Raw genomic sequence first — 24,517 nt, forward strand, 5'->3', positions numbered from 1 at the left:
CATTAAAAAAAAAGTCCAATGCCCCCACCCCACTCAATAAAAAAAAAAAATTCTACTGTAGATTATTTCAAGTGATTCGGTGCCTATTCGCCTTGAATAAGATCTAGGATTCGAATTTTGTGAATGAAAAAGATTCACGATTGAGAAAATTTTATTCTATAGCATGACCAGCTTGGCTCCCGAAGTGGTGCAAGAGAAAAAAATAGGGATGTACAGGTCCGGATACTCTGTATTTTTCTAGATATTCAAACCCTACCCTGTAACAAATCGGTTACGAGATTTTAGAACCGGAGCTTACCATGCAGTTTTTTTTCTTTTCCTCTTCAACCACAATGACGAGCAAAAACTAAGATCAATTGGTACATTGAAAGAACACATAATCAAACAAAAGCAATCATCGAATATATAACTACATAAACAGACTGCTCACCTCAAAAACTAATTCAAATCAGGTCGAACTGAGGATCCAAAGCAGCATTGTCTCGTTGAAGCAAATTGACGGAAAGCAACAGAAGCTCGTGGAGGAGCCAGGCTGTTGCAACAGTTCATGGTGAAGAAAAAAGCTGGAAGCAGCACCAGCTCGCGATGCAGCAGGACACAGAAAGTGGAAGGAGCAACTCCTCGCTCGAGCACCAGAAGATGATCGTAACGCGAAGGGAAGAGAGGCTGGAGTATAGGAGCTGGTGGCGATCGACAGGGGAGGGTGACAATGAAGTGGTCAATCGATGGCAAATGGCGACCATGGAGAAGAGGGCAAAAATGGAGCAGAGCAACGGTCCAGTGGAGAAGAGGATGGCCTATAATCGGTGGGGAAAGGAGAAAGAGGAAGAGAGAGAACAAGGTACAATCACTTAGGTTGTGTTTAGTATTAGAGTTAAGTAGAATTTTAATTTTAATTTATTTGTAATGATTGTGTTGTTGAATTATAGGAAAAATGTGAAAAAATAATAAATAGTTGAGAGAAAATAATAATTAAGTAATAATTGTATTATTAAATTGCGAAAAAGTAATGAATAGTTGAAAGAATTTAATATTAAAAATTGAATTGAATGATTAAAAAATTTTAAAAAAAAAAGAAAGAAAAGTAATAATTATATTATTAAATTAAATGAAAATGGAGTTGAGTTAAAAAAAATTTTAAAGCCAAACTGGGCTGGGTTTCTGTTTTTAATTTTAGTAACTTCATTATTCTTTATCATATTTACCAAATATAAAATACTTAACATATAAGGTGGGAAAAAAAAAAAAGAGTTTCCACATACCGTTTTCAGATCCAGTTCTCGGTACCCTACACAGTGGAACCAGAACCGAAACCAATTCTTATCGGTTTCTTAAATTGCTACCGATTTCGGGTTTACCCAATACCCGTGCCCACTCCTAGAAAAAAGGCATCTCTTTGTTGATGCTGAAGAAACACAACACAACACAACACAAAGCAAGCCCATCAACGGTAATGAACAGCCCTCAATCAACAAGACCCAAATTGTATTGCGTAGGCACTTGAGATATTTTTAAAAAAATTAAATTAAATGTGTACATACTGAATAACTACAAGCCCAAGTGCAGCAGATACATATATATGATGTATAAAAAGAATTAGATCATCCTCCTATAGTACACAAAATTCACACTCAAAAATCCGAGTATCACTAAGATAACAAACAAGAGATCCTCTAAGAGTTTTAAAAAACCTCAAAACTTATTTACTTGGCCTGCTGGTGGATTTTTGCACAAGTTCAGGTTGCTTGGTGAACTTTCTCGAGCGCGAGTTCCTTAGCCACAAGTCTCAGCAGCACCTGAACCAGCTCCCTCACTCTCGATTCCCTGCAAGTCAATGTAGAAGGATCTAGAAGCAGTTCTACTCACATAGTGTACTTATATAATCGTGACGATGAGATTTACTATGGGAAGAACTCAAAATCTAACCATTTTGAATGGAAATAAATATACAAACTAATGCGATGTCCAGAAGCATGATAAAACATAAGACTTCTATTTGCATCTCTTAAGAGATCACGGAAAGGATATGCGTTGTTATATTTAGTATATAACTCCATTTAATTTTCCATGGAACCACTATAAAATCGTGGATACAAGCAAAACCCATGACAGCACGTATTCCCAGTCAATGTCAATTTTAGCACTTCAAAATAGGTACCCTGAAGGCTCATCTTTGTCAACGAAGCAATGAATTTGCATTGGTGTAAACATGTCCTCATGGTAAATTTCAATTCTTGAATATTTGCTTTAACTGAACAAGCTCTAACTAAAATGTGCATTCTGGAAACATGGAGTAGTCTCCTTCAGTTTACCCATATAATAATTATCTTAATCACTAGGGGATTGAACTCATGAAAAATTTCATGTTGCAGTCAAGAGTTGGGACATGGGATATATCTCAAGACCAACGTCGATTGGCTTCTTCAGTCAAGAATCTTTTTACTATTAACATTCTTCAAATGTGTCAGGGTGCCTAGTCCATATACTCTGCACGTCTTGCCAGAGATAATTCACAAAATAGGAATATCACAAGATGTGAATTTTATCTGGCTAATTACTCTCTCTCTCTCTCAAGAAAAGGATAGAATGCTGACCTCGATACAACAAGTTCGCAAAGTGAGGGATATAGAACAAGAAGATGTGGGCGCATGTTATGGCTCTCATCCTCAGCCAGGCCACTTTTTAGGTTTGGATGTAGAGGAAGAACTGATGCTGTCACTGCATTGATTGTGAGGCGTGCCAATTCCTTGAGAACAAAAATACCTTCTTCTAGCCTAGCTGTTGGTAGTGGGCGTTCACCTGCACAGACATTTCAATGATCCCTTAGAAGTTGAGAGGTACCTGCCAAAAAAATGGTTGGGGCTTTCTATTTTAGTGACATGATAATGATATAGTAGAATTTGGTACCTAAGTCATTTTCATCAGTGAGAAATCTATTCAAAATGTAGTCGCATCTGGACATCAGAATCATGATCGTGAATTTGCTGACTTCGGACCTTCTTGAGTTCCAACTGTGGGCTTCATCCTCATTGCTGCGAAATACAATTAATGTGTGAAATTATGAGGACAGTAAAACAGTAGATATGATTGGCTAGTTTCTAAAGTATCAAAAGCTTTTCCAAAAATGACTAACTAAACAGCACCAGATTACCTGGTCAAGGAAAGCAATTTCTGCAGGCAAGTCAAGGAGAATCTGCTACAGTATGAAGGCATGAGCTCAACAGTCTCAATTGGCAAAGAGCTTGTCCGTGATGCACAGCGATCCAAGGTTGATATAAGTCGTTGCAAAATCTGCCAAGATCACTCTACGATTTCAGACACAACGAGGGAGCAAGAAAATGCAGTGTTCCCCTAGTCCTTTTTCAATCATATCTACTGGTAATTTCTATTTTATTGCATCCATATACAGTGTTTACCATGAGCAAACAATAAAAATGGTTTCACAATATGGAACATAACATAAGCTCTTATTCTTGATCCTCACATCCTTCAACATTTATTACTAGCTATGTCTGCACCAACCTCTGCCCTACAGGATACCCAGTAAACAGGACATTGAAGGAATTCTTGTAGATCATTTCGAAAAGATGCACATAGGAAGACTCTGTGTGTGTGTGTGAGAGAGAGAGAGAGAGAGAGAGAGAATTAATTCCCGCTGAGAGGATAGAATTGAGTCTAGAGTTCTCTATCTGATGTCCATCATTTGACTTCATCTTCACCTTATATACAGCCGAGTAGCAAGTGAAAACTAATTTTTGAAGCCAAACAAAAGGAAAAGCTGTGTTGGGTTTAGGAATTTACATCAGGTGGTGCATCAATTGATGACTTTAGAACCTTGTCGCCCAGAACATCTAGAATCGTCATCTCAAGTGTCTCATCAGCACTAAGGGTCCCAGCAGGGAGATAATTTGAAGAAAGAGCACGACCACAGTAACCAATGAGGAATATTTCATACACATCTGCAACTTCTTTCCAGAAACGTATCCGTGCAGGTCTTCTAATGCTTGAATCCGTTTCACTGTTTGACTCCGACTTGCTGACATCGTCAATAAGGATGCGGTTGAAGCCCTCGACCGCTGATCTCCAGAGAACACCGTCTGGATCATCTCTCCTCATAATCATACACCTTTTGAAAAGGTCATGGTACCATCAGCAGCGCTTTTTAAGAAATTCTAGAGGAATACAAGTTCAATATCTTCTTGTTGATTAAAAATGATAATGATAGCGAAGACATCTCTGCGCTTCTGGAACATGACCATGCCTTCCAGTAAAGTAATTATTAAGCACAGCAATTGAATACTACTAAAATTCTCAAAAATATACCCCAGAACCTTTTTCAATTTGCTTCATCAATTTGCTGCTTGAAAGTTATAAATTAAGACGAGGTAATGCATGAATACAAATGCAATAAACCTGCCTTCGATATGAATGGTGAAACTCCGTGCTTTTCTAGGCCGGAAAACTTGGAAATGGAGATAGAGTTTTATGTACCTTCCAAGACTCTGAATAACTTCAGGTAATATTATGTGCTTCTCAACAGCAGGAGCCTGTAAAGCCAGATCAATCAGCACGGCAACCAGCTTTTCTGTAAAAAGTTGGCTTGGAGTGCCAGTTGTTGTGTCAGATCCAGCACCCAGATTTGATTTTCCTGAGAATATGGAAGCAATACCATTGGATATTTTGGATTTTATAGGAACATCGCGAAAAGAGGGGACAATGAGTATTTCTACTCAGATTTAACTGTACCCAGGTCAGCTGCTAATATGCCACTTACCTTCAGGATGGTGGCTGCTGTCGGTTATCTCAGCATTTTCTTCCTCATTTCTTAATGTATTATTGGTTTTCGGGAAATAGCGCAAAAGCTCCCGAAGCAAGACAAGCCACATTGAAGACAGCTGTTCAGCTGGTCGCAAGAGAGGCAGGATTTCTAGCACCGCACGCTGAACAGGTGGGAGACTAACCTGGAGGAAAAAGAAACGGTACCACTTGAGATAGGTTCGGCAATGATCTGTTTAAAAGGCAATGACTGCAACATCCCTTGTTCTGAAGCTTGGACATCAAGATATAATTTGGCACTATATGCAAAAAGAAATTCAATATTGTAAACCATTTGTTGATATTAGTGTCCTGGTATTTTCAAGCTGCTCATTCAGTAAGAATATAAGCCATGTCCAATGAAAATATGTTCTTTATACCTCTTCTTTGAGTGGGAAATGGAACTCGTTTTAAACCATATAATAACAGCACATATTTTGTGGATGGACCAGGTCTTCCAATACATTATCAATATTGACTCTCAAATATTACCGCATGTCCTCCATATTTATTTAAGAAAGAAAAAAATGCTTGAGTAAACAAATGGGGCCGCCACTTCCAATGTCTGTTGCTCTGAGACAAGAAAAGCAGAGTATCCTATAGGCGCTACCAAATATATTAAAAGACAAAGTAAACAGTACAGAAGGAAAATAAGCAGAAGTGAAAATCGACGTACTATATCCTCTGTGTTTTCATTTGTTGTTATGGATTGCTTCACTGCCAAATCCACAATTCCTAATAACTGCATGTACATCTTATTGTCAAACATTCTCTGTGCTGGAACATACAATTCTCCTGTTAAAGAAAGAGCACTTAAATTAATGCAACAAATACAGAAATTAATTAGAAACCAGATGCATGAAAATTTCTAGACGCTCAAATTAGAGGAAAGGTCATCATAAACTTGCAAAACATTACCAAGACCATGTAATATCTCCCGCTTTGCCTTGATAGTGGTATTACCACTATAGCTGGGCAATTTTTGAAAAACTTGCTCATAGACATCAAGTACTGAAGTAAGATAAGGCATTGGCAAGTCGCCCTGCATTAAAGTTGAAAAGCATACTGAGATGCCTCGATTAGGTCATCGTTCCAATAATATGAATCCCAATATCTTCTTGCACCTGTGTTCCAACTTTGATAATTGATTATTACCTTGAGAGAGTGAGATATAACAGCAGTCTGAAGACAATTTATTGCAGCAAGAGCAACCTCTTTACTTCCATTTAAAGTGCTATCTTTAACAACAATGAGCAGAGATTCCCATCCTGTCAAAGACAAATCAAGTCCCTTATTTTCACCATAACTCAGGAGAATCAATATTGGATATAAAAGCACACGGCAATGCAACTTTGACCATAATCTACACACCTGTCCAGAAATCTTTTAAGCTACGGAGGAAGGGGAAAAACGATCGCAAGAGACGCGCTATCCCACCAAGGACTAATACTAAAGTCTCATCCCACTGTTTCTGGGCTGTGTTGCGACTGTAGATTATCCAAACACGTAAACTATAGCAACAGAAAGTATCATAAAAAGCAATGAATATTGAAATGGGTAGTTTTCGACAATACCTGTGATGTATGAGCATGTGAACTGCTTTTCCATCTCTTGTTCCAAGTTCTTTGCCACGCCACTCATCTTTTGATGAAGTTGCGGCCTAAACGCATAATTTTAGAAAATAATCAAGAGCATATTACCTAAACCTAAACTTTCTATGTAAAGCTTCAACAGAAAAGTCCGGTTACCATATGAGATGCGCGATCCAACATTGGGAAGACATAGTTCCAGAGACAATCTTCCCACATGGTCTCTGACAATTTTTGCCCATGACCAACAAGTGTTTGAAAAAGTGTCCTAACAGCTGAATTCCTCACCTGGATTCCAGAATGTCAGAAACATTTGTATGACACTGAATGTAGAACAAGATAGTTTAAACCAAACGTGATCAATAATCAATCTCATAAAGAGAGAATTTATTTATTAATAAAAAGGTTGATCCCATTAAAGAAGACACAAGAACTTGTACTGCCCAGTGAGCAACCAATCAGAAGGTTTGATTCATCAAATGCAAACATAAATTTCTGGAAGTAGCATCATGTGAAGACAATATAAAATTTAAGATTTGCTTGACTTACAACTGCTATTCCATTGGAAAGGCTAAAGTATGCCAAATAATTCTTTGGGAATTTCATAGTTGGATGATTTTACAACTGAGAAAGTAATTCAATTTATTATGTCACTTTGAACAAACATATCAAACTTCTGAAAAAAAAATGGCAGAATAGAAGGAACAACATTTGGGCCAAATGCGGATACTAAACCTTCATACCATAATTGATGAATTAAATGAATATGCTAATGGAGGAACCCTCAAGTAAAAAAATCACACAGCGAAGAAGAATCATCATCCATGTCCAATCTCCATAATTTATGATTTAAGGGGAAATACTGAATAAATTTATTAAAAAGAGATGGATTAATATCTGTAAACAGCAATTAGTTTACTAGAATGGTTGATAATTTTGAAAATGACTCCGGAGAAATCAAAAGGTTGAAAATATATAGTTTAAACCCAATAACTCAAACAATTGATACAGGGAAAGATCATTCCAAATGTCAAAAAACGCTAGACAAGTAATAAGCACAAGCACAGAGGGTGAGGCCATAGTTACAATGGATTGTATAAGACATGGTAGAACCTTAAGTGTAGATTGAATTCCCAATTGAGATGCATACATCTGTTACATACAGTATCATCAAAGGAGAAAATTATACATACCACAGGAGCTATGTAATTTGTGATTTTGTTTTCTTTTATTGTACTTTTTTGTAAAATTAGAACTTCTTTTGATGTAGTGTTCGATTTCATTGACAGAGCCCAAGAGGGTGTGAACTTATCTACAAACGGATACACCTAAAATTAACAAAAGAATCAAGGAATTCAAAGTGTTCATTTGTTCCAACTTTTCTAGCCTATAAGTTTCTATAAGAATGAGAAATGGCCACTTTTAACCGCTAGGCCCTAAGCAAATGCCATAGACAACCAGAAATCACACTCGGTAGGAGTGAGCAGTTAGCTAGAGCAGCAGTTGCTCTAGCCAAACCGTTTGCATAGAGGGTAAAGCTGGCCATGTACATTTTATGTTTTTTGGATTAGTAATAAGTTGGCTGTACTAAATTACTGTTAACATATGTGTTCACACGGAAATATATACATGGAAAAAAAAAAACCACACTCTATCTAAGACTAACCTCTGGCCTCTCATCAGATCCAAGCTTTTGAAGCAGTAAAAAGACAGAGAAGAGCAACTTTTCATGATCGCCGACGTCTGCTGATGGGTTTTGCTCATTCTCTTCTTTACTGGACATGTTATGAGCCTTATCTTCCTTTTCTAAACCATTCTTTAGCTTTGGACCACTATGTGCTTCAGCTGCTGGTATCATAGAACAAGACAGTTTATTAAGTTTCAGGGCCAAGAAAATTAAGTAATTAAGCGAAATTCACAGTCTGACCTATTATCCTCTCCTCCACTTGAGGTCTATGAAGAAGTCTTCTGGCAATAAAGTCAGTTGTTGTCCACAAAAGGCCAATTGCTGTCAAGCTGATGTTTAACTCAGTCTTCTGAGCACTGTATGCTCCAGTGACATCAATGCATCTGTAAATTTTAATCCAAAGCCAGTATAAGCTTGCAGTCAATTCAAGAAAACAACAAAGAGGAAAGACTATTGCATAAGTAATAAGCAACACAATAAAAGAATGTGACAAATCTTACACATTCAAGGATCCTAAAGGTATGGCGGAGAGCCCATCATTCATAATCGCACGAAGGCTCTACAAAGAAACATATATTTTAGCTGAATTGGAATATAATGGCTAGACCAGAAATGATCAGAGAGTTGTACTAAGGCCACGGTTGGTCCAAACTTAAAACAAAAATGATTATGGATGGATACGTTTCTAGTGTACTTTGGCAAATTACATGTGTTTCTGTTGGATAACATAAATTCAAGGAACAGAATCGTGACTGCAATAGAAATTTATTTCCATTTCTATTCTACCAACCTGGAATCCCAGAGTGACGAGATCCTTCTCAGTGGCATCTGCTACTGATCTTGAAAGAATTGAAAGAAAAACAGAAAGCAAAATATTAGACTTAAAAATAACACTTCAAAATTTTGACAGTATGCGAAAGTAGAGAGTATTTAGGAGACGTACCTCAACAGTTCAAGAATATTTGGCCAACTGTAACGCAACTTGTCTCCGTGCCTCTAATAAAATTGCAAGAAAATGAGAAAGCTGATTAATAGGACAGAATCAAAAGTGAAGACACTGAATGTCCACCGAAAATTAAATTACCTCCAAAACATGCAGAAGGATCTTCAATGATGCAGCACGTACATCGTTGCTTTGATTAGAAAAGTATAGGACTCTCAGTGGAGCTATGACGGAACATTCAAGTGATTCTATCTCCACATGTGTTGTTCGCAACTAAAGAGCAAGAGAGAGAATAATAAGACAGATATAGAAAAGAAAAGGAAAAAAAAACTATATCAAGGTTTACCAGGACGAGAACAGCTAAGAGTGACTCACCCCATGAGATGTATCATCCATTGATGGTAAGGATTCCTGAAACTGATCAGAACCTAAAACAGCACATATGGATTGATCTAATGCATCAAGTGCCATATTCCTTAGCTGTTGATTCGAACTATCAACAAGCTGCATCAAGTTTTTCAATGTTTAGGACATCCAGCAGGGCCAAAAAAATCTAAAGCAGAAAGTTTGACCAAAATAATCACCTCAAGAAAATGACTAATGACTTGATCCCATAATGGTTCCACTCCTACAATGTGAAATTTCATAGTGAGTTATAATGTAAGAGACAGATAGCTCACAAGGCAAGACACTCAGTGCACATCAAATTAGAGAATGCAACATGCCGGGGTTGAGTAGCACAACAAAAATTTACCAAATATATAAGTACCAAACTTTCAGGGACACAATATTCATTTGAAATCTATGCTCACTGGAGCATGTAATTTCCCATCCTTTTACTATTTCTGAGACAATGGAGGCAAAATAACATGGAAAAAAGAATTAAATGTCCAATTAAACACTTCTCATTTTTTTTTATTCTCAAAGGAGAAGATTAGATTATTTTTTACCAAACACCTGCTGGACAAGAAACATAAACCACTGTGATGATTGTTCAAAGAAAAGGGAGGTAACATCATTTTATTTCACCAAAGATAAGATCAGAAAAGTCATCATAGAACATACTATGAAGATTATTCACCAAGATGGATATCATTCTCTCCACAGAAAAATTGATTGTTCCCAACTTTTGGCTTGATGCTGGTCCAACAATAGAGGCTCCAGCAATGCACTGATGTGACAATTGACGAAGTGCAGTGAGCAGTGATCTCACTGCAGATATATGCATAAGAGCTGAGCTCTCAAAAAGCTACAAGCAACAAAAACACGATTGGTCACTACTGAGAGCAAGTAAATGAACAACGAAACATATGGCAGAAAGGACATATAATCCTTATAATAAGAGACCAGTTCATATAAGAACACTGCCAAGTTCATTGACGAAAGAATATATCTTGAAAACCTTCTCAGAACTGTGTTCCTGTGGAGCATACTCGGGGAAAAAAAAATCTGTGAAACGAGATATTTGAGAAGGAAAACCCATAAACATTCTAGTCACTATCCAGATTCAGGCAAATTGAGAACCACAGAAATCGTTCTCAAAAGAACTTAATTTTCTTGCAACACTCCAAATGCCTTCCCAGAAAGAGTCTGAGCTTTGCAAATTACCTGTGAATTTAAAGAAGAGAGTATGTTGAAATCAGTGTACTGGCTAGATGATTGTCTAGCAAGCTTTGGTACAGCTGTAGGAACCTCCTGCAGAAATAATATTTATACTCAGTTCATCTCAGTGAAACCATCAAAATATTCAAGACTTCGTGCACCAAAACTTTTCTCTAATGTTTGCTCAGATGCTGGATCATTATTTAAGGGGGAGTCGATTCCAGCATTGTCTGCCATTTGAAATTATTTCTCTAGTTCTCCTTTTACTACCCTTCTGCAGGACTAATCATGTATGTCAAAGTACTATTTTAGCTTCGCTTGTACTGAAAATTTACTAGTTACAAAGCCAGCTGAATATATCTCTGGACTTATCATACTTAACAGCCAGATGAACTTCTTTTTTATTTTATTATATTTTATTTTATTTAAGTACAAAGATCGTTCAGCTAAGTAGTAAATGTACCAAACCATGAACTGACTCCATATTGCACAAGAATTTAATAATACAAGTATAGGAGAATTGTGTATTTAATTAGGTATATTAATAATAATAAAAAAGTAAATTAATTTGAATATATCAATATAGAATTTCACGGTCCACATGAACGATATATAATACCTAGAAATCTTATTAATTATTATTAGCTCTATGTGTAAACGAAATTAACATGAAATATCAGGATTAGCACTTGTGCTTCAAAAGTAATTAATAATGTTTTTAAGATTATATTTATAATTTATAAAAAAAATAAATGTTGCCTTCTGGGTAGTAAATAAAAATCTTACTTTAAGCTTGTGCACACTACATACAATTTTTATTTAGACCATAAGACGACAAAATGAGTTAATCAAAATTTAGAAAGGTTGACAACCAATCAACTTACAAAATTACTTCTATATAATTGAAGCAGAAATTGCACGAATGACTAATATTTTTATTAGGATAAGGTAGTAGATATCCTTATAGATTAATTTTACAGGTAAGTTAATTAATATAACAATAAAATATATATATATATATATATAAAACATCAAAATCATGAAATCAATATATTGCTTGGAAAATAATATCTGCATGTAGCAAAATAAATGCAAATCTGTGCATCTCACAGGCAACTAAGCTAGTCCAGAATAAAGTCAGATGCATCTCAGAAAGATATGATCATTCACCTGCGTGGTAGCATGCGGAGAATGTATTGCTCGATCAAGAGCTGCTAAAGTCTCCAGAACCTACAATTATCTCCAGGATAAGGAAAAGAAAAAGGATATATGTATGTGTGTATAAATATATATATTATATAAATTTTCTTTTTGCACTATGTTGCACACGTCTGAAAGTTCACGAACATACCAAAACCCAAGATGGTCCAAGTACATTGTGCAATCTATGAGCTATGTTGAAGAGAGTCCTTAGGGCCTACGCAGCAAAAGGACATAGATGAGAAACCACAATATTGGAAAATATTTAAACTAATCAATCTCAGGCGCAATTCGTACTGTGAAGGACAAGTCAGCCGAATGAGAAGATATAACATCTATAAAAAAGGATAGAAAAGGAAGTACCTGAACATTCTTGGGAGTAAGGACCACATTATCTTTCTGATCTACCAAGGCTTCCGAACGTTTGGAACTTGGAGATTGTAAAGCGCTGCTGAAATCACAGAAATTGACATGATTATTGACCAAATTCTTAGTATGGTAAAAGTTAAAAATTGCAGAATAATGTGAAGCTAGACTGGATCTTCAATAAAATAGATGGTTCCAAGATGTTTAAATACCAAATGCCAGTATATGTCCAACTTCACATGAAATTAAAAGTCACCATATTTGTGATGAAAATCATGAAAGCATAGAGCCAGTCTACACAGTTCAATTGACATTTACCAACATTATTTTGGGGGGACAGGTATTAATACCTCTCTACCTATTTGACTATACTCAACCAGTACAGAATCCTATTTTTTAAGCAAACAAACTATCTTGGATGTGCTTTAAGATTCTTTAAATCTCACATCCATTTGGAAAAGGGTGCTTGATGCATATATTTCAGAATATAAGATGACATTTGTTGGCTGGAGAGAAATTTTTATCTTATCTCGACTTATTTCTTTTGAATTTTAAAACGAATGCAAAAATAACCCCAATATATTTATTTTCTAATGACCCCTTTCTCCTTTTTCCTGCACCAGACTTCTCTCTCCTTCTCCAGCAAACAGACCCGTCTCCCTTCTCTTCCTTTACCTCTGCTTCCTCCCCACTCACCACCACCGTCTTCTCCGTTACCAGTCTCAGCCAAAGTCTCTGGCAGCAGCAGACCACACCGACTGAGTCTGTCACTTACTCTTGCCAGATATCTAGCTCGAGAAGCAGACCAAAGTGAAGATGTCACCCACTGGTATGATATATCGCTTCTGGCTATTTAGTCATGGCCGAAGAGCTGGTGGAGGAGGTTGGTCGCGATTTAAAGTTGGAGATAAGTTAAGAGTAAGAAGAGTAGCTTGAACATCTTAACCATATACTTCGTCTCCAGCAACCCGGTCTATGACCAAGGTGGCTGTGGAGGTGTTGGCAGTAGACAGGAAGCAAAGGTGTGGGAAAGGAGAAGGAATCATGCGTGACAGAGAGAATGGAGAAGCTTGGTGCAAAGAGAGGAGAGAGGAACGGGGTTATTTCTAGAGAAAATAAATAAATAAAATTGAGATCACTGTTTAGAATCCATAAGTGAGATGAGTGAGAATGAGCTAAAAAATTTCTCTCCAACCAAATGTACCATAAACTATTGTCTTATGGTTACTGTCAGATATTGCATGAGAGGCTATATTCATTAAGCTGTTACTATTATCTTCAAGAATTTGGACAAAATCAGATGGAGCTCATTCATAATTGCATAAGTTGAATACTTCTTGACACTGACATCTCCTCTTCACTGAGAGCCGGAAGGATTTGATTGCATCATTCAGGAAAATATATTTTTCAGGCTTATGTTCTTCCTCAAGCATGTCATAGACAAACAGCAGAGAAAAAATATAATGACAACAGCAGAAGAGATTATATCAAACTTATGGAAAAAAATTTCCTTGGCTATTTATACCAAGCTGGAAGACTAGAGGACTCAACCGTGCCATTCCCATGATCCATCCACAGCACAATATAAGAGCATTTTAAGGCAAGTACTGAATTTGTGGTATTGGTTAATAAAAAAAAAAATTGCTCCAAGGTCCAGTTTTTCAGTTCCATATTTAGTCAAAGTCCAAAAAAAGCGACCTCCCTCAACCCACATTCAAGAGAAATAAAAATAAAAGATGCAGGCAAAGTGGAAGAAAATAGTAGATGGTCCAAACTGAATAACAGAATTCAAGACATTCAAAAACTTTTAGATTCAGATAAAATTTGTAGGCTGAAGCAGTTAGATATCAAGTGAACTGCATTTTTGTTAAATGAGAGCTTTAGCATTTGCAAAGTCAAGCTTGCAGCACCAAAGAATTGTGGTTCAACTTTGAAATATTTCATAGAAATTTTAATTAAAAATACCTCCTCCTCTCTGATTCAAATGGAAAGTTGATAGTAAATTTGCAGAGCGAAGCAAGAAAGGAGTTTAAAGGCTCCACAGCACGGAGAACACCACATGCCTGCAAAAATAGATACTACTACATCAAAGCAGTACATGGAAAGGAGCCCAGAGTAAAAGCCGGTTCTTTGAACTGGCAATAATAGATCATTGAGAAGCCAAACATAAATAAAAGAAGGCTCTGAAGTAGAAGTACATCCCATTGAGAAAGTACAACAGAATGAACGGCACTTAACAATTAGGACATGGCAAAAAGAGCAAGCAATGGAAATAACATACCTGAGTAAAAGCCTGGTATCCTTTTAAAATTTCCAAGACAATGGCCTCCCCCTGCGATCTTTTACATCAATCTTTTGTTAGATAGGAACCACAAGCTTTCTTGTAGGTCATATATTTTTGGGGGGGAAAATGTACGGGAACCTCATTTACTTTAGGCCATTGGAGACAAGCCCCTAAACATCTATATATGAAACCCCCACAACTTCAGTGCTCAGAAAATCAAAATGGGCCCCACCAATGGCAATCTGTTCTGCAAATTGACGGAAAGGTAACATAGCTTTCTGGAACTCAGCTCACAAAGAGAAGGCCAAATATTAGCTTGCGGCATCAGCCTAGAGGCCACCGAAACCCATAGAATCGAAGGACCTTGCAGACATGCACTTAATAATTGATAATCATATTGACACACCTGTCACTTGTCATATGAATTATCAATACCCATGCATGTGCAGACTCACATGATGATCTCCGGGAGCAACTTAAACAGAATTCATGAAAGTATCCATCTATGAATTTAAAAAGTACAGGGGTTGATCTTAGCATCTGAAAGTCCAGGGGTTTCTTTCCAATTAATGAATTGAAGATGCATTCCCTTTATTTGAGAGGAAGATTGAATTACTTAAAAAGGATTGGAGGTTAATTTGGATATTAAAGGTGGAAGTAAACATACCTTGTCAAGATAAGAGATAAAGCATCAAGTATTGTTAACCACAAAGAATCAACCATTGATACGCAGAGAATGGCTGTTTTCCCAGTACATTTTGCTGCTTGGTCGTATTCACATCGGGGGGATTCCAACTGTTTTGACAAGACAAAAGTTATCATGCTTATTAGAAAGCATGCGCCAGGAATAAGTTCATATATATAAAGCAATAGAAATGCAGTAATCACCTCTCCCACGTCCACCGCTTCATCTGTCAATGTAGCCACAGTAAATACAACTCCTAACAGACCCTCAACAGCCAAAGTTATTGCATGGGCTTCACTCGCAACCAATACGGCAGCATTGGATGCATCATTATCAAGGCTCCACTCAATCCCTGCAGTATAACACAAGCTATTAACTCCTTCATAGAGCATTCAGCAGTGCAGCCATTGAAACTTAATAACAGCCATCTGCATTAAGCAAGTGATCCTAAGCATTAGCATTAGCTATCATTATGCCGTTTCTTTCTTCATACTAACAATTAATTGCTAACTTTGATCCAGCAGTAATTGAATGCACAATCAAGAAAGGAAGTTATAACATGTAAGTTGATGAATCCCAGACTCCAGAGAGCCATCTATTTTATATAACAAGGTAGCCCTCACTCGATACTGCAACTTGCTGATAAATTAGAAATGCTCGGGTCGATGGGTTTCGAGTTAACAGCACAAAGAGATTAAGACAATCATCTTTATAGCAGACAAATCCAACATCCAATCAGAATCCCAAATCCATCAAAGTCTTATATATTCTCACAGGATACTACCTTTGGCTTTGCTGCTGAACATCCCTGCAACAGCAGCCAGGCTCTCGTCACTTGTCTCTTGCCCCTAGACATCAAAAAATGACAAAAATTAGTTTCTTTATATAGCGAAATAAACTGCATCTCTGAGCATCTCAAATTTAATTTCAGAAGACTATGAAGTTGCCTATAAGATTTTGCAGCATAAAAAGTGCTCATCGTACCATCAAGCAGAAAATAGAGAAGATGAACATTTACCCCCAAAAAAAAAATGCAAAGATGAACTGCAGCTAAAACCAGCATAGAGCAGTATTAGCCATAAATCATGCATCACAGAGGAGCTTCTGTTTTAACTTTTATTCACTACCAGTCACACATCACATATGACTTCCTCCGTTGGCTTCCGAATCTATGATAACTATTTCCTGGAAAACTACTTTGACAAGAGGGAATAAAATCATCCTCAACAAACCAGAACTGCAAACAAAAAACTATCAGCACGAATAAAGACTGTCCTTGTAGCATGGACTATGATCTCCACAAGATTCTCAAAAAGCTCCAAATAAAAAATGGTTTAACACCGCGTCAAATGGTTTTAGAAAAACCAATTCTAAATTGAAGTATACAATGCAGAGTAGCACAAGATGTTAAGATTTGTGGTGGGCAGCAGTGAATCAAAATATACAGGAGTGTTAAGTCTCGCATAGTTCCATATAATGGGAAGCAAGCAGCACAAACAAAAAAGAATAACGCATCAATAATACATGCAGTTAAAATAAAATATTAACAACTAAAATGAAGGTATTTCTGTAAAAATTTTGAACACGGATGAGAGAATATATTTTGAGCGAACAGATAAAGAGAATATTTTAAAGGAGTGTACTGGAGAAATATGATCTACGGTGATTAGCTTAAGCAAATGATGAAAATAAACTACAATGGGCTGAAGAAGCTGAGAGTTTCCATCCAGACGATCAGATAAAAACATGCAACCTTTGTTTGTTCACAAAGTCGTATCACTTTGATCAAGTGCTAAAGGCAACCATCTTTGCAGAATAAAAGAAATTGCATAATCATGCACCTAAACCAAGCAGCATCTCACAATTGAGCAACATAGATCAGACTCAACATAAAGACAAATATTATCAAACATGTCCAACCTGTATGCTTGACACCACACGAGCTAGAGTTTTGACCAAACCCTCGACAACATTCGTGTTCTTGGGATTCCTACAAGAGGGATAAGCAAAGGTCAGCTTTTAATAGAGACTGAAATATTTGGACACATCATATAACATATCAATTTCTCTGGTCCTAAAGGGAACATTAATGGATCCTACCACTAGGTCAGAAAAACAGCACGATTATCCTAGCAATAATTTGGACAATTTAGATAGCCTCATGATATCACCCTAAGAAACAACTAATATCAATAAAAAGTTATATATGAGATTAGAAGCCCACTAATAACCTCTATACCAATAGCATATGCAGTAGTGGTTCCTGCTCTTTACGATACTATTCTGAGGCATGAAGGTGCAACAATCTTTTGGTGCGACATACTTGCAGATGTCAGCAATCCATCATTTCGACGTCTTGATCTCGAGAATAATAAAATAAAATGGCTCACTTATTATGAAAATGACAAGTGAATGGAATGCCAATGTACCAAACAGGCCAATAACAATCACAAGGCAGTCATGGCCAAGCGTACACGATATTAGACGTTTTTTGGCATCTACATAAACTTTATTTATTCTTTTTTTTTAAGGCAAGATTTCTTTATTAGCTTTGCAGTAACAGTTTTCTGATGTTTTGCCCAGTTTCACCCTCTTATATAATTTATTCTTCCCATGATTGGGCCTCTGATAGGTTTGAGTGTTTTTCTGTCAGTTTAAGTGTCAAAGAGAGGGGTTGAGAGATTCAATTTGAAGTAACACGAGAAGCAGGAAAGTAACATGTATGCTTTAGCAGCCTTACATATCAAAATTCTGGAAAAGGATTTTCAATGTCCGGGCCTCAACACAAAATCCCTGCCAATTAACATATAGATTAAAGATTTCAATAAACATCACCAAACACTGACAAGTATATATATGCCTGGATGGTATATTTTTCCAAGAAGTTATAGGAACATAGAGTCAAGATTGTTGACTTTACCCTCAAAATCTCAAGGACAAGAATACGGTGCCATAATGGTAAGTCAAGAAATGTAACCTTCAACAGCATGCTGAGAAAAACCTGGTTCAAGAACAAGCAAAGAAAGAATTCAATCCAATAAGGGTAGTAAATTGCAATATAGATGCCATACTATTTATGGAAAGTTTTAAAGAAACTTAGAAAAGAAGTTTAAGAACCGAAAAAATAGAGACCATCAACTAAAATATATCAAGCGACTTTTGAATGATAGGGACCCCAATTTGTAACAGCAATTTGTGACAGGTAAACACAAATACAATATTGTATGTGAGGATCCTAGAGAATAACTGAATGGGCAAATTAAATAGGCAGTAGACATGCAAATTTTCCTCGAGTATACCTCACACTCAGTGATAAGAGATGAACTGTAAAGCCTGATGATATGAGCAACTGACCGCAAAACCAGGCGACGAAAAGGTGGCTCCCCTGCTTCTCCCTCATGCTGGTTTGATTAAAATAGAAAAAAGTACAGAAGACAAAATATTGAGCAAATGTGCTCCCATGGCACGGTGAAGGCAAACAGAAAATGAAGTACATAATTGTCTTTAGGAAGGATATAACCTCTATATTAGTGCGAAGTGAGGTCATGAGAAGTGAACATATCTGGTGTCGTAAAACCTGTAGACATACAGCAAAATTAGGGATTGAGGGAAACGGTTAAAGAAAAGCCAAAAGCAGAATAGAATTATGGGTTAATCCAGCGAATGTTCACCTGTTCATAAGGCACCAGGATTCTGAAAACAGCCAGATAGTTTGATAGAATAAATCTGTAAAGAGAATTAATTAAATTCAACAGACAGTCAAACAAACATTTGAGTTCATATAAGAATAGTTCAATTTAGACTGGAAGAAAAGCTGATTGAGTAACCCCTACTGCTGACCTTTGGGACCCCACTAAATGAGCTGTTAGAATCTCCAGGGGCCAAGAAGGTTTAATAGCCAAATGGTACTTAGCACATATATTGCACTTACATATGGGGTGAACAATGGTGCTATCATGGAAAGCTGGCTCATCTTAGCTTTTGTTTTGGTTACGTGTTTACATTTTCTTGGTGCATTAGTAAATGAATATTATGATGTTTACAATTCAGAGAATGAGGGAAAAACAAATGCCACCTTCTGAAACCATTATCATCAAAAACCTCTCGGAAACTTCTGAAATCATGATCTTGGGGCCCTTACATGCATCTCCAACCACTACAATCAGTAAACGACCAGAGAATCCAGGAACACTTTACCACCCTCATAACCACCTAGACCCATGCAATCATTTAGACGCACACAAGCCTTAAGACCCTTAGAGAGCTCCTAGAGTAAAAAAATCCTTAGAACACAAAACCCTCTGAGCCCGCATGCAGCAAGATCATGGGATCCAATCAGCACCATTGAACCCAAAGAACTACATGTTTAACACAGCGGCTGGAACTTTCAGATTCCTGGAACCTCCTGGAATATGCTAGTTTTGAATTTTCCAGCTCCCCTCAAAACTCAACTACCTTCCTCGTTCTTCCCCCTCAATCCCCGAAAAATGCTTCTAATCCTCAGAAACTCCCAATCCATAGCTACCACTAAATCCTAAGAGTCCTATAAAACCAACCAAGCAGTAGGACCACCTATAAATCAAACCTCAGACTACCTTCCTCATTCTTCACCCTCTATCACTGAGAAATGCTTCCAGTACAGAGTGTCACGAAGTTTCAGCTTAGAATTTTATTGAAGAACTCTATCCATGGCAACTAATGTTTCAAAATTTCACTTCTTTGAGCGGTCAACCTGAAACTTCTCTAAAGAAAGGTATCAAGATGATGCATGTCTTTATATGCATGATAAAGGGGAATATCAACATATCCAACAGCACATAGTATCCAATTTTATCCCTCCAATATAGCAAAAATCTATCACTCTATGGGAACAAGGTGTTTGATGATTTAAATATCAGAAGAGCCCTTCGATTCCCCACTCCATGTAACAAAAGGAAATATCATGTAGATCATTTTCCTTATCTCTCTAACCTAAACCCTATACCAAGCAATTAAATGTTCATTTTTCTTTTCAAATCACCGAGATGAAGCCAAATTACTCATTTGAGTTTGCAGACAATGATTTTCTCGCTTGCAACAGCCTCCAAGTAGGTCATGTACCCCAACGACTAAAGGGCGAAAAGTATTAGAGCACATTGTTTTTTATATGAAAGAACATGTAGAACCAGGAATGCTTATAAAAAAAGGTGTAGTACAAGAAATAACAACGTTGCTTACTCTAGTATCTCAAGCACAAATATCCGTTGGAGAGAGATGACATGTAACCACGTTGCCTGAAAGACATAAGGATATTCATTATTCACCAAAATCAAATTCTCAGTTACATACAATCTATTATAAGTGATAAACTGCAGAGTTTTTCTTCATTTGTGATAAAATAATCAATAGACAGTATAAGCATTAAAAAAATAGATGCGCTGAATGAGCATGCAAATTATCAGAAGAATTAAGTTGTAAAAAATCTAAATTTATTAATTCAGCACATACAGATCCACCTGCAGCAAGCGCTGTCAGGTCTTCAAGCAGGCGAAGCCCAAGCTTTCCTGTTTGACCTAAAGTTTCTCTCGTCGACAATGGCCCTCCATTACCGAATTCCTGCTCGAAGGATCTGTCAGGCTAGAGTTAGTTACCATCAATCAGCAACAAAAGAAAAGAGGAAGTGCAAATATGAACTATCTCTAGCAGATAAACAACCAAAAGACACCCATAGCTATGTTTATAACATGATGTCTGTGCAAAGATGAAGCAGAATGTGGGATAAAATCAGAAGTAATAAGGGCTCACATTGCACATACTCTGAAAGATTTATGCTGCGGCTGACATCGCCAGTTACTGAACTAGTACGAACTATTTGGCCCCCAGAAACAAACTTAATTGCAGGAAGAGATTCAGCCGAAACCACTCGATCAAAAATCAATGCTACTGCTTGCCTAAATGTAGCTGCAGCTGTACTGGAAAGTGTAATGAGTTTTGCTTTAGTACGGTAGCCGATAATTCAGAGTGAGATGCAAATCATGAACAAGAAAATTATCCGAACAATAGAACAAAATAAAAGGTGGTGAAAATATAACAAAGAATCTTTAATCCAAAACTTGAACAAAAATCTTTCAAGATCTGGAACTTTGACTTACTTTCTTACACTATCAGAGGACCGACTGTTCTCTAAAAACCTGAGACAGATGCCTAGAGCTTGAGCCATATTCTCCTGAAATACAGACAATAGTAAGAGCACTGGTGCTACATTAGGAACTAAGCATCAGATGTCCCGACTAGAGATTCACCAACGTCATGTTGGTAGCACTGATAGTTTGGGGTATCTACTTATAGGGCTAATGAGACCAGGTCCATTCAACTCTCACTTCCTATTAATAATCATGAAAATTAGCAGTCATTTGTGTCAGAATCAAGACACATTGTCAATTTGCAGATGAATTCTTCAGTACTCAACTCTCCACGCTAATTTCAAATTCTAGCTGTAATAACTTTTAGAAGCTAATCAATTGCACTATAACAGATGAAGCTGCCTAATGGACAGTACCTCACTTTCAGGATGCAAGTGTGATTGAAGTATGATTAATATGGTTTGTAAGGTCTTTAGCTGAACGCTCTCATCACTTATCTCAGCATGCTGCAATGAAAGAGGACAAAAGTTAAACATTTAAAATTTCCAACATAGAGAAATTAAACATTAACTTGACCAGAAAACAGAGATGATCTGACACTCTGTGGTTGAACGAAAACATCAACCATCCAAGAGACCAGAATATTCAGAGTCCATAAATATGCAGTGTTTGTCTCTTGCATAAGTTATAACATGAAGGACAACAAACCCAACAGCTTTTCTCTTTCTCCTCCAGATTAATTGCATGAATTTGGCAAGCAATGATAACGTTAGAAGCTAATAAGCCATGTATTATGCGAAAAAATAAGTGGCTTCTCAAATTTCTTCTTTTTTTATTTTATTCTTTTTCTTTTTAATGCCTTACAAAAGAAGTTGAGGTTGGTCGGAAACAAAGCTTTTAATTAGGACGATGTCAAAAAATTAATTAATAGGACAAAATGAAAATAACATTTAGAGTATAAAAGAAGTACACCAATTCTTTTATAATATGAGCATCTCTAAATTTTGAACTACACGCAACAATTCCTGTTACATGGCTCCATTTCTGCCACATACAGCTAGAGAAGCTCAAAATAGTAAAATTTAAACAGACATAAAATATGATATCTTAAGAGCTACCCAACGCCAATTTACTCACATGCGAGTTCAACTAGGTAGCGATATCTTTTAGAAAGGAAACAAGAAAATTCTAACAATTTATGCCCATAGCTGTGCATATGGGCATCCTAGTTATGTGCGTCTTTGAGTACGTGTCTCTCTGTGTATGTATGCATATGTGTGTGTGTGTGTGTGTGTGTGTGTGTGTGTGAGAGAGAGAGAGAGAGAGAGAGTTGGCATGTACGACTTACTTCTTTTAGAGTAGAAAGTATTGCCTTTAAAGCGGATGGAGCAACGGCATCATGAGATATAAGCTTTTGCAGGCATGAAAGTCCAATAACACTCAACTTGACTGTCCTGACCTCGCAGGCCATCAAAAAGATCCTCAGTATGTCCTCATTATGAGCAATTTCACTAGGCGATGACAGTGAACGTAGCTGCAGCGAAAGAAAAGAAACATCTTTGCAGTTTGATTGAAGACATAACGAAGAAAAGAATTAGTTGAGAAATGGACCGTGGCATTAACAACGCTATATATAAAGCCAAGTCTGAGCCGAGAGCCCTGCGGCTGCATTCTGTACTACAATATTTATAAGTTCCATGAGCTGACACACTATCTCCCCCTTTCGAGCAATGAACTGAGGCACTGCAATATACTTTTTGCCCGTTACTCCACAAAATCCAGTCTCCACTCTACCTCCTAAGTTCTCTACAGTTGTTTCCATATTCTATTTCGTTCCAAATGCCAATACACCAAAACGAGAACGGCAGTGCATTTGAATGCTGCAACGATGATCGCATTGCCAAATTCAAAGCACTGCCAAACCATTACCGATTCTACTTTGAATGATGATTGATCACGGCAACAACATCGCATTGACCAACCTAAACTGCTTATAGCACTAAAACTGAGCTAATCGGTAGGGACAGAGCTAGATGATCAAATGGAAGAGAAGTTAATTGCCGTTCTGTCTATCCCAACTTTACCAGAAAAAGGATAGGAGTACATAGAACGGGAGTTGTCTGACCTTTAAGATGGCGTGCTCGGCGCCGTCCTTGACTGCAGGGTACCGCCGGCGAGCTTCAGCGGAGAGGGCGCGGAGATCCGACTCCAGAACTGCCATGAAAGCCATCGCCGGAGCTCAGTCAGAGAGAGGAAACTCAGGGTTTCCGGTTCCGACGACGCTGCCGTGGGATGTCGTCGGAGGAGGAGAAGAAGTGAGCTCCAAAGCTCGTTCGGAATATTCCACTGTAAACGTTGGAAGGCGCGACTCCGGGCTTTAGATCTGTTTGTTGTTTGGATTAGTGTTGCTGCTGTTCCCAGAGCGCGTGCATCGCACGCGTGAAGGACACGTGCGGTGGGAGCAACCATGGCTGGCGAGATTTTCTTCTTATTGGGCCTCCATTGGGCTGGGCCAGGATGTCCGCGTCCCGATTTGGCCCCGGGTCCTTGGTTTCTTGACGTGACCGGCTTCTCGCATAACAAGATCTTCAGTCAGAAATAACGAACAACCTTTTTCAGTTACAACGAGGTCCGAGGACCTAAAAAGGGTACATGGGGAGATGAGATGTAGGACACAAAAAGCCGTATCTCGAATTGAACCCGGATCTCTTGGTCTCAAATCGAGAATAATGTCATTTCAGCAAACTTTTTTTCCTCAAATAACATATCATTTTACTGCGATCGAGGCTCGTGTTCGTTTCTCTAAGTTTCCCGCTTGCTCATATGTCTATGTGACAAGCAGGCGTTCCCACGTCTACGTGTGGGATGACTTCTCAAAAGGCACCAATGAGTAGCTTAGTTTTGATGAAAGCACTAGTATTCCAAGCACAAAGTCGGGGTTCAAAACTTGGGAACAAATAAGGGGAAAAATCCCTTATTGCTCCTCTAATATTTCATTTGGAATGCGGTGACAATCCCAGACCCTCGAGTTCTGATATAGCTATGATTCAAATTGAACATTTCGCGGTGAGTTCAAGCCTATATGGTTACGCCCTCACAGGATTGCTACGCCGGTCGCCTCTCAAACCCTTTTTACCTATAAAAAAAAATTTACATTTGTTGCGACGGCCCATTCCAATAGAGTCAGGTTTGTGAAGAGTCAAAAGCGGATACTTAACAAGAGC

At 37.6% G+C, this 24,517-nt stretch overlaps 1 protein-coding gene across 4 annotated transcripts; it reads right to left on the reverse strand.

The window, feature by feature from the left end:
• Window positions 1-1,467: 1,467 nt before the first annotated feature.
• Window positions 1,468-23,673, reverse strand: LOC116213453 (protein MON2 homolog). 4 transcript variants are annotated; one of them, XM_031548402.1, is made up of 44 exons: window positions 23,419-23,673; window positions 22,642-22,827; window positions 21,710-21,799; window positions 21,303-21,376; window positions 20,967-21,122; window positions 20,659-20,779; window positions 20,389-20,444; window positions 18,843-18,897; window positions 18,692-18,748; window positions 18,471-18,572; window positions 18,092-18,172; window positions 17,912-17,964; window positions 17,092-17,161; window positions 15,956-16,019; window positions 15,375-15,523; window positions 15,154-15,281; window positions 14,484-14,541; window positions 14,168-14,265; window positions 12,200-12,284; window positions 11,988-12,053; window positions 11,807-11,866; window positions 10,643-10,729; window positions 10,100-10,283; window positions 9,619-9,662; window positions 9,410-9,538; window positions 9,176-9,307; window positions 9,035-9,087; window positions 8,882-8,930; window positions 8,592-8,650; window positions 8,332-8,474; window positions 8,071-8,252; window positions 6,564-6,692; window positions 6,390-6,475; window positions 6,187-6,302; window positions 5,971-6,083; window positions 5,734-5,857; window positions 5,492-5,610; window positions 4,775-4,961; window positions 4,492-4,648; window positions 3,802-4,126; window positions 3,152-3,291; window positions 2,908-3,032; window positions 2,595-2,799; window positions 1,468-1,824 (listed from the first exon to the last, which is right to left on the reverse strand). In XM_031548402.1, the coding sequence occupies exons 1-44, from the start codon at window positions 23,521-23,523 to the stop codon at window positions 1,737-1,739; spliced, it is 4,890 nt and encodes a 1,629-aa protein (XP_031404262.1). In that variant the 5' UTR covers window positions 23,524-23,673; the 3' UTR covers window positions 1,468-1,736. The 4 variants fall into 4 exon arrangements, with proteins under 4 accessions (XP_031404262.1, XP_031404263.1, XP_031404261.1 ...); XM_031548403.1 differs by having other exon boundaries at window positions 8,071-8,249; window positions 12,200-12,287; XM_031548401.1 differs by having other exon boundaries at window positions 12,200-12,287.
• Window positions 23,674-24,517: the final 844 nt, after the last annotated feature.

This window comes from Punica granatum, chromosome 7 (genome assembly GCF_007655135.1).
Source record: "Punica granatum isolate Tunisia-2019 chromosome 7, ASM765513v2, whole genome shotgun sequence".
In the NCBI taxonomy this organism is placed as follows: Eukaryota; Viridiplantae; Streptophyta; class Magnoliopsida; order Myrtales; family Lythraceae; genus Punica; species Punica granatum.

Bases quoted from the DNA above. Each gene is read 5' to 3' on its own strand.
- LOC116213453 (XM_031548401.1), bottom strand. From the start codon at position 23,523: ATGGCTTTCATGGCAGTTCTGGAGTCGGATCTCCGCGCCCTCTCCGCT. The intron at 8,651-8,881 runs GTTGGTAGAATA...GTTTCTTTGTAG, and splicing joins TCGTCACTCTGGGATTCCAG to AGCCTTCGTGCGATTATGAA. The intron at 4,127-4,491 runs GTACATAAAACT...CCTTTTCAAAAG, and splicing joins GTTATTCAGAGTCTTGGAAG to GTGTATGATTATGAGGAGAG.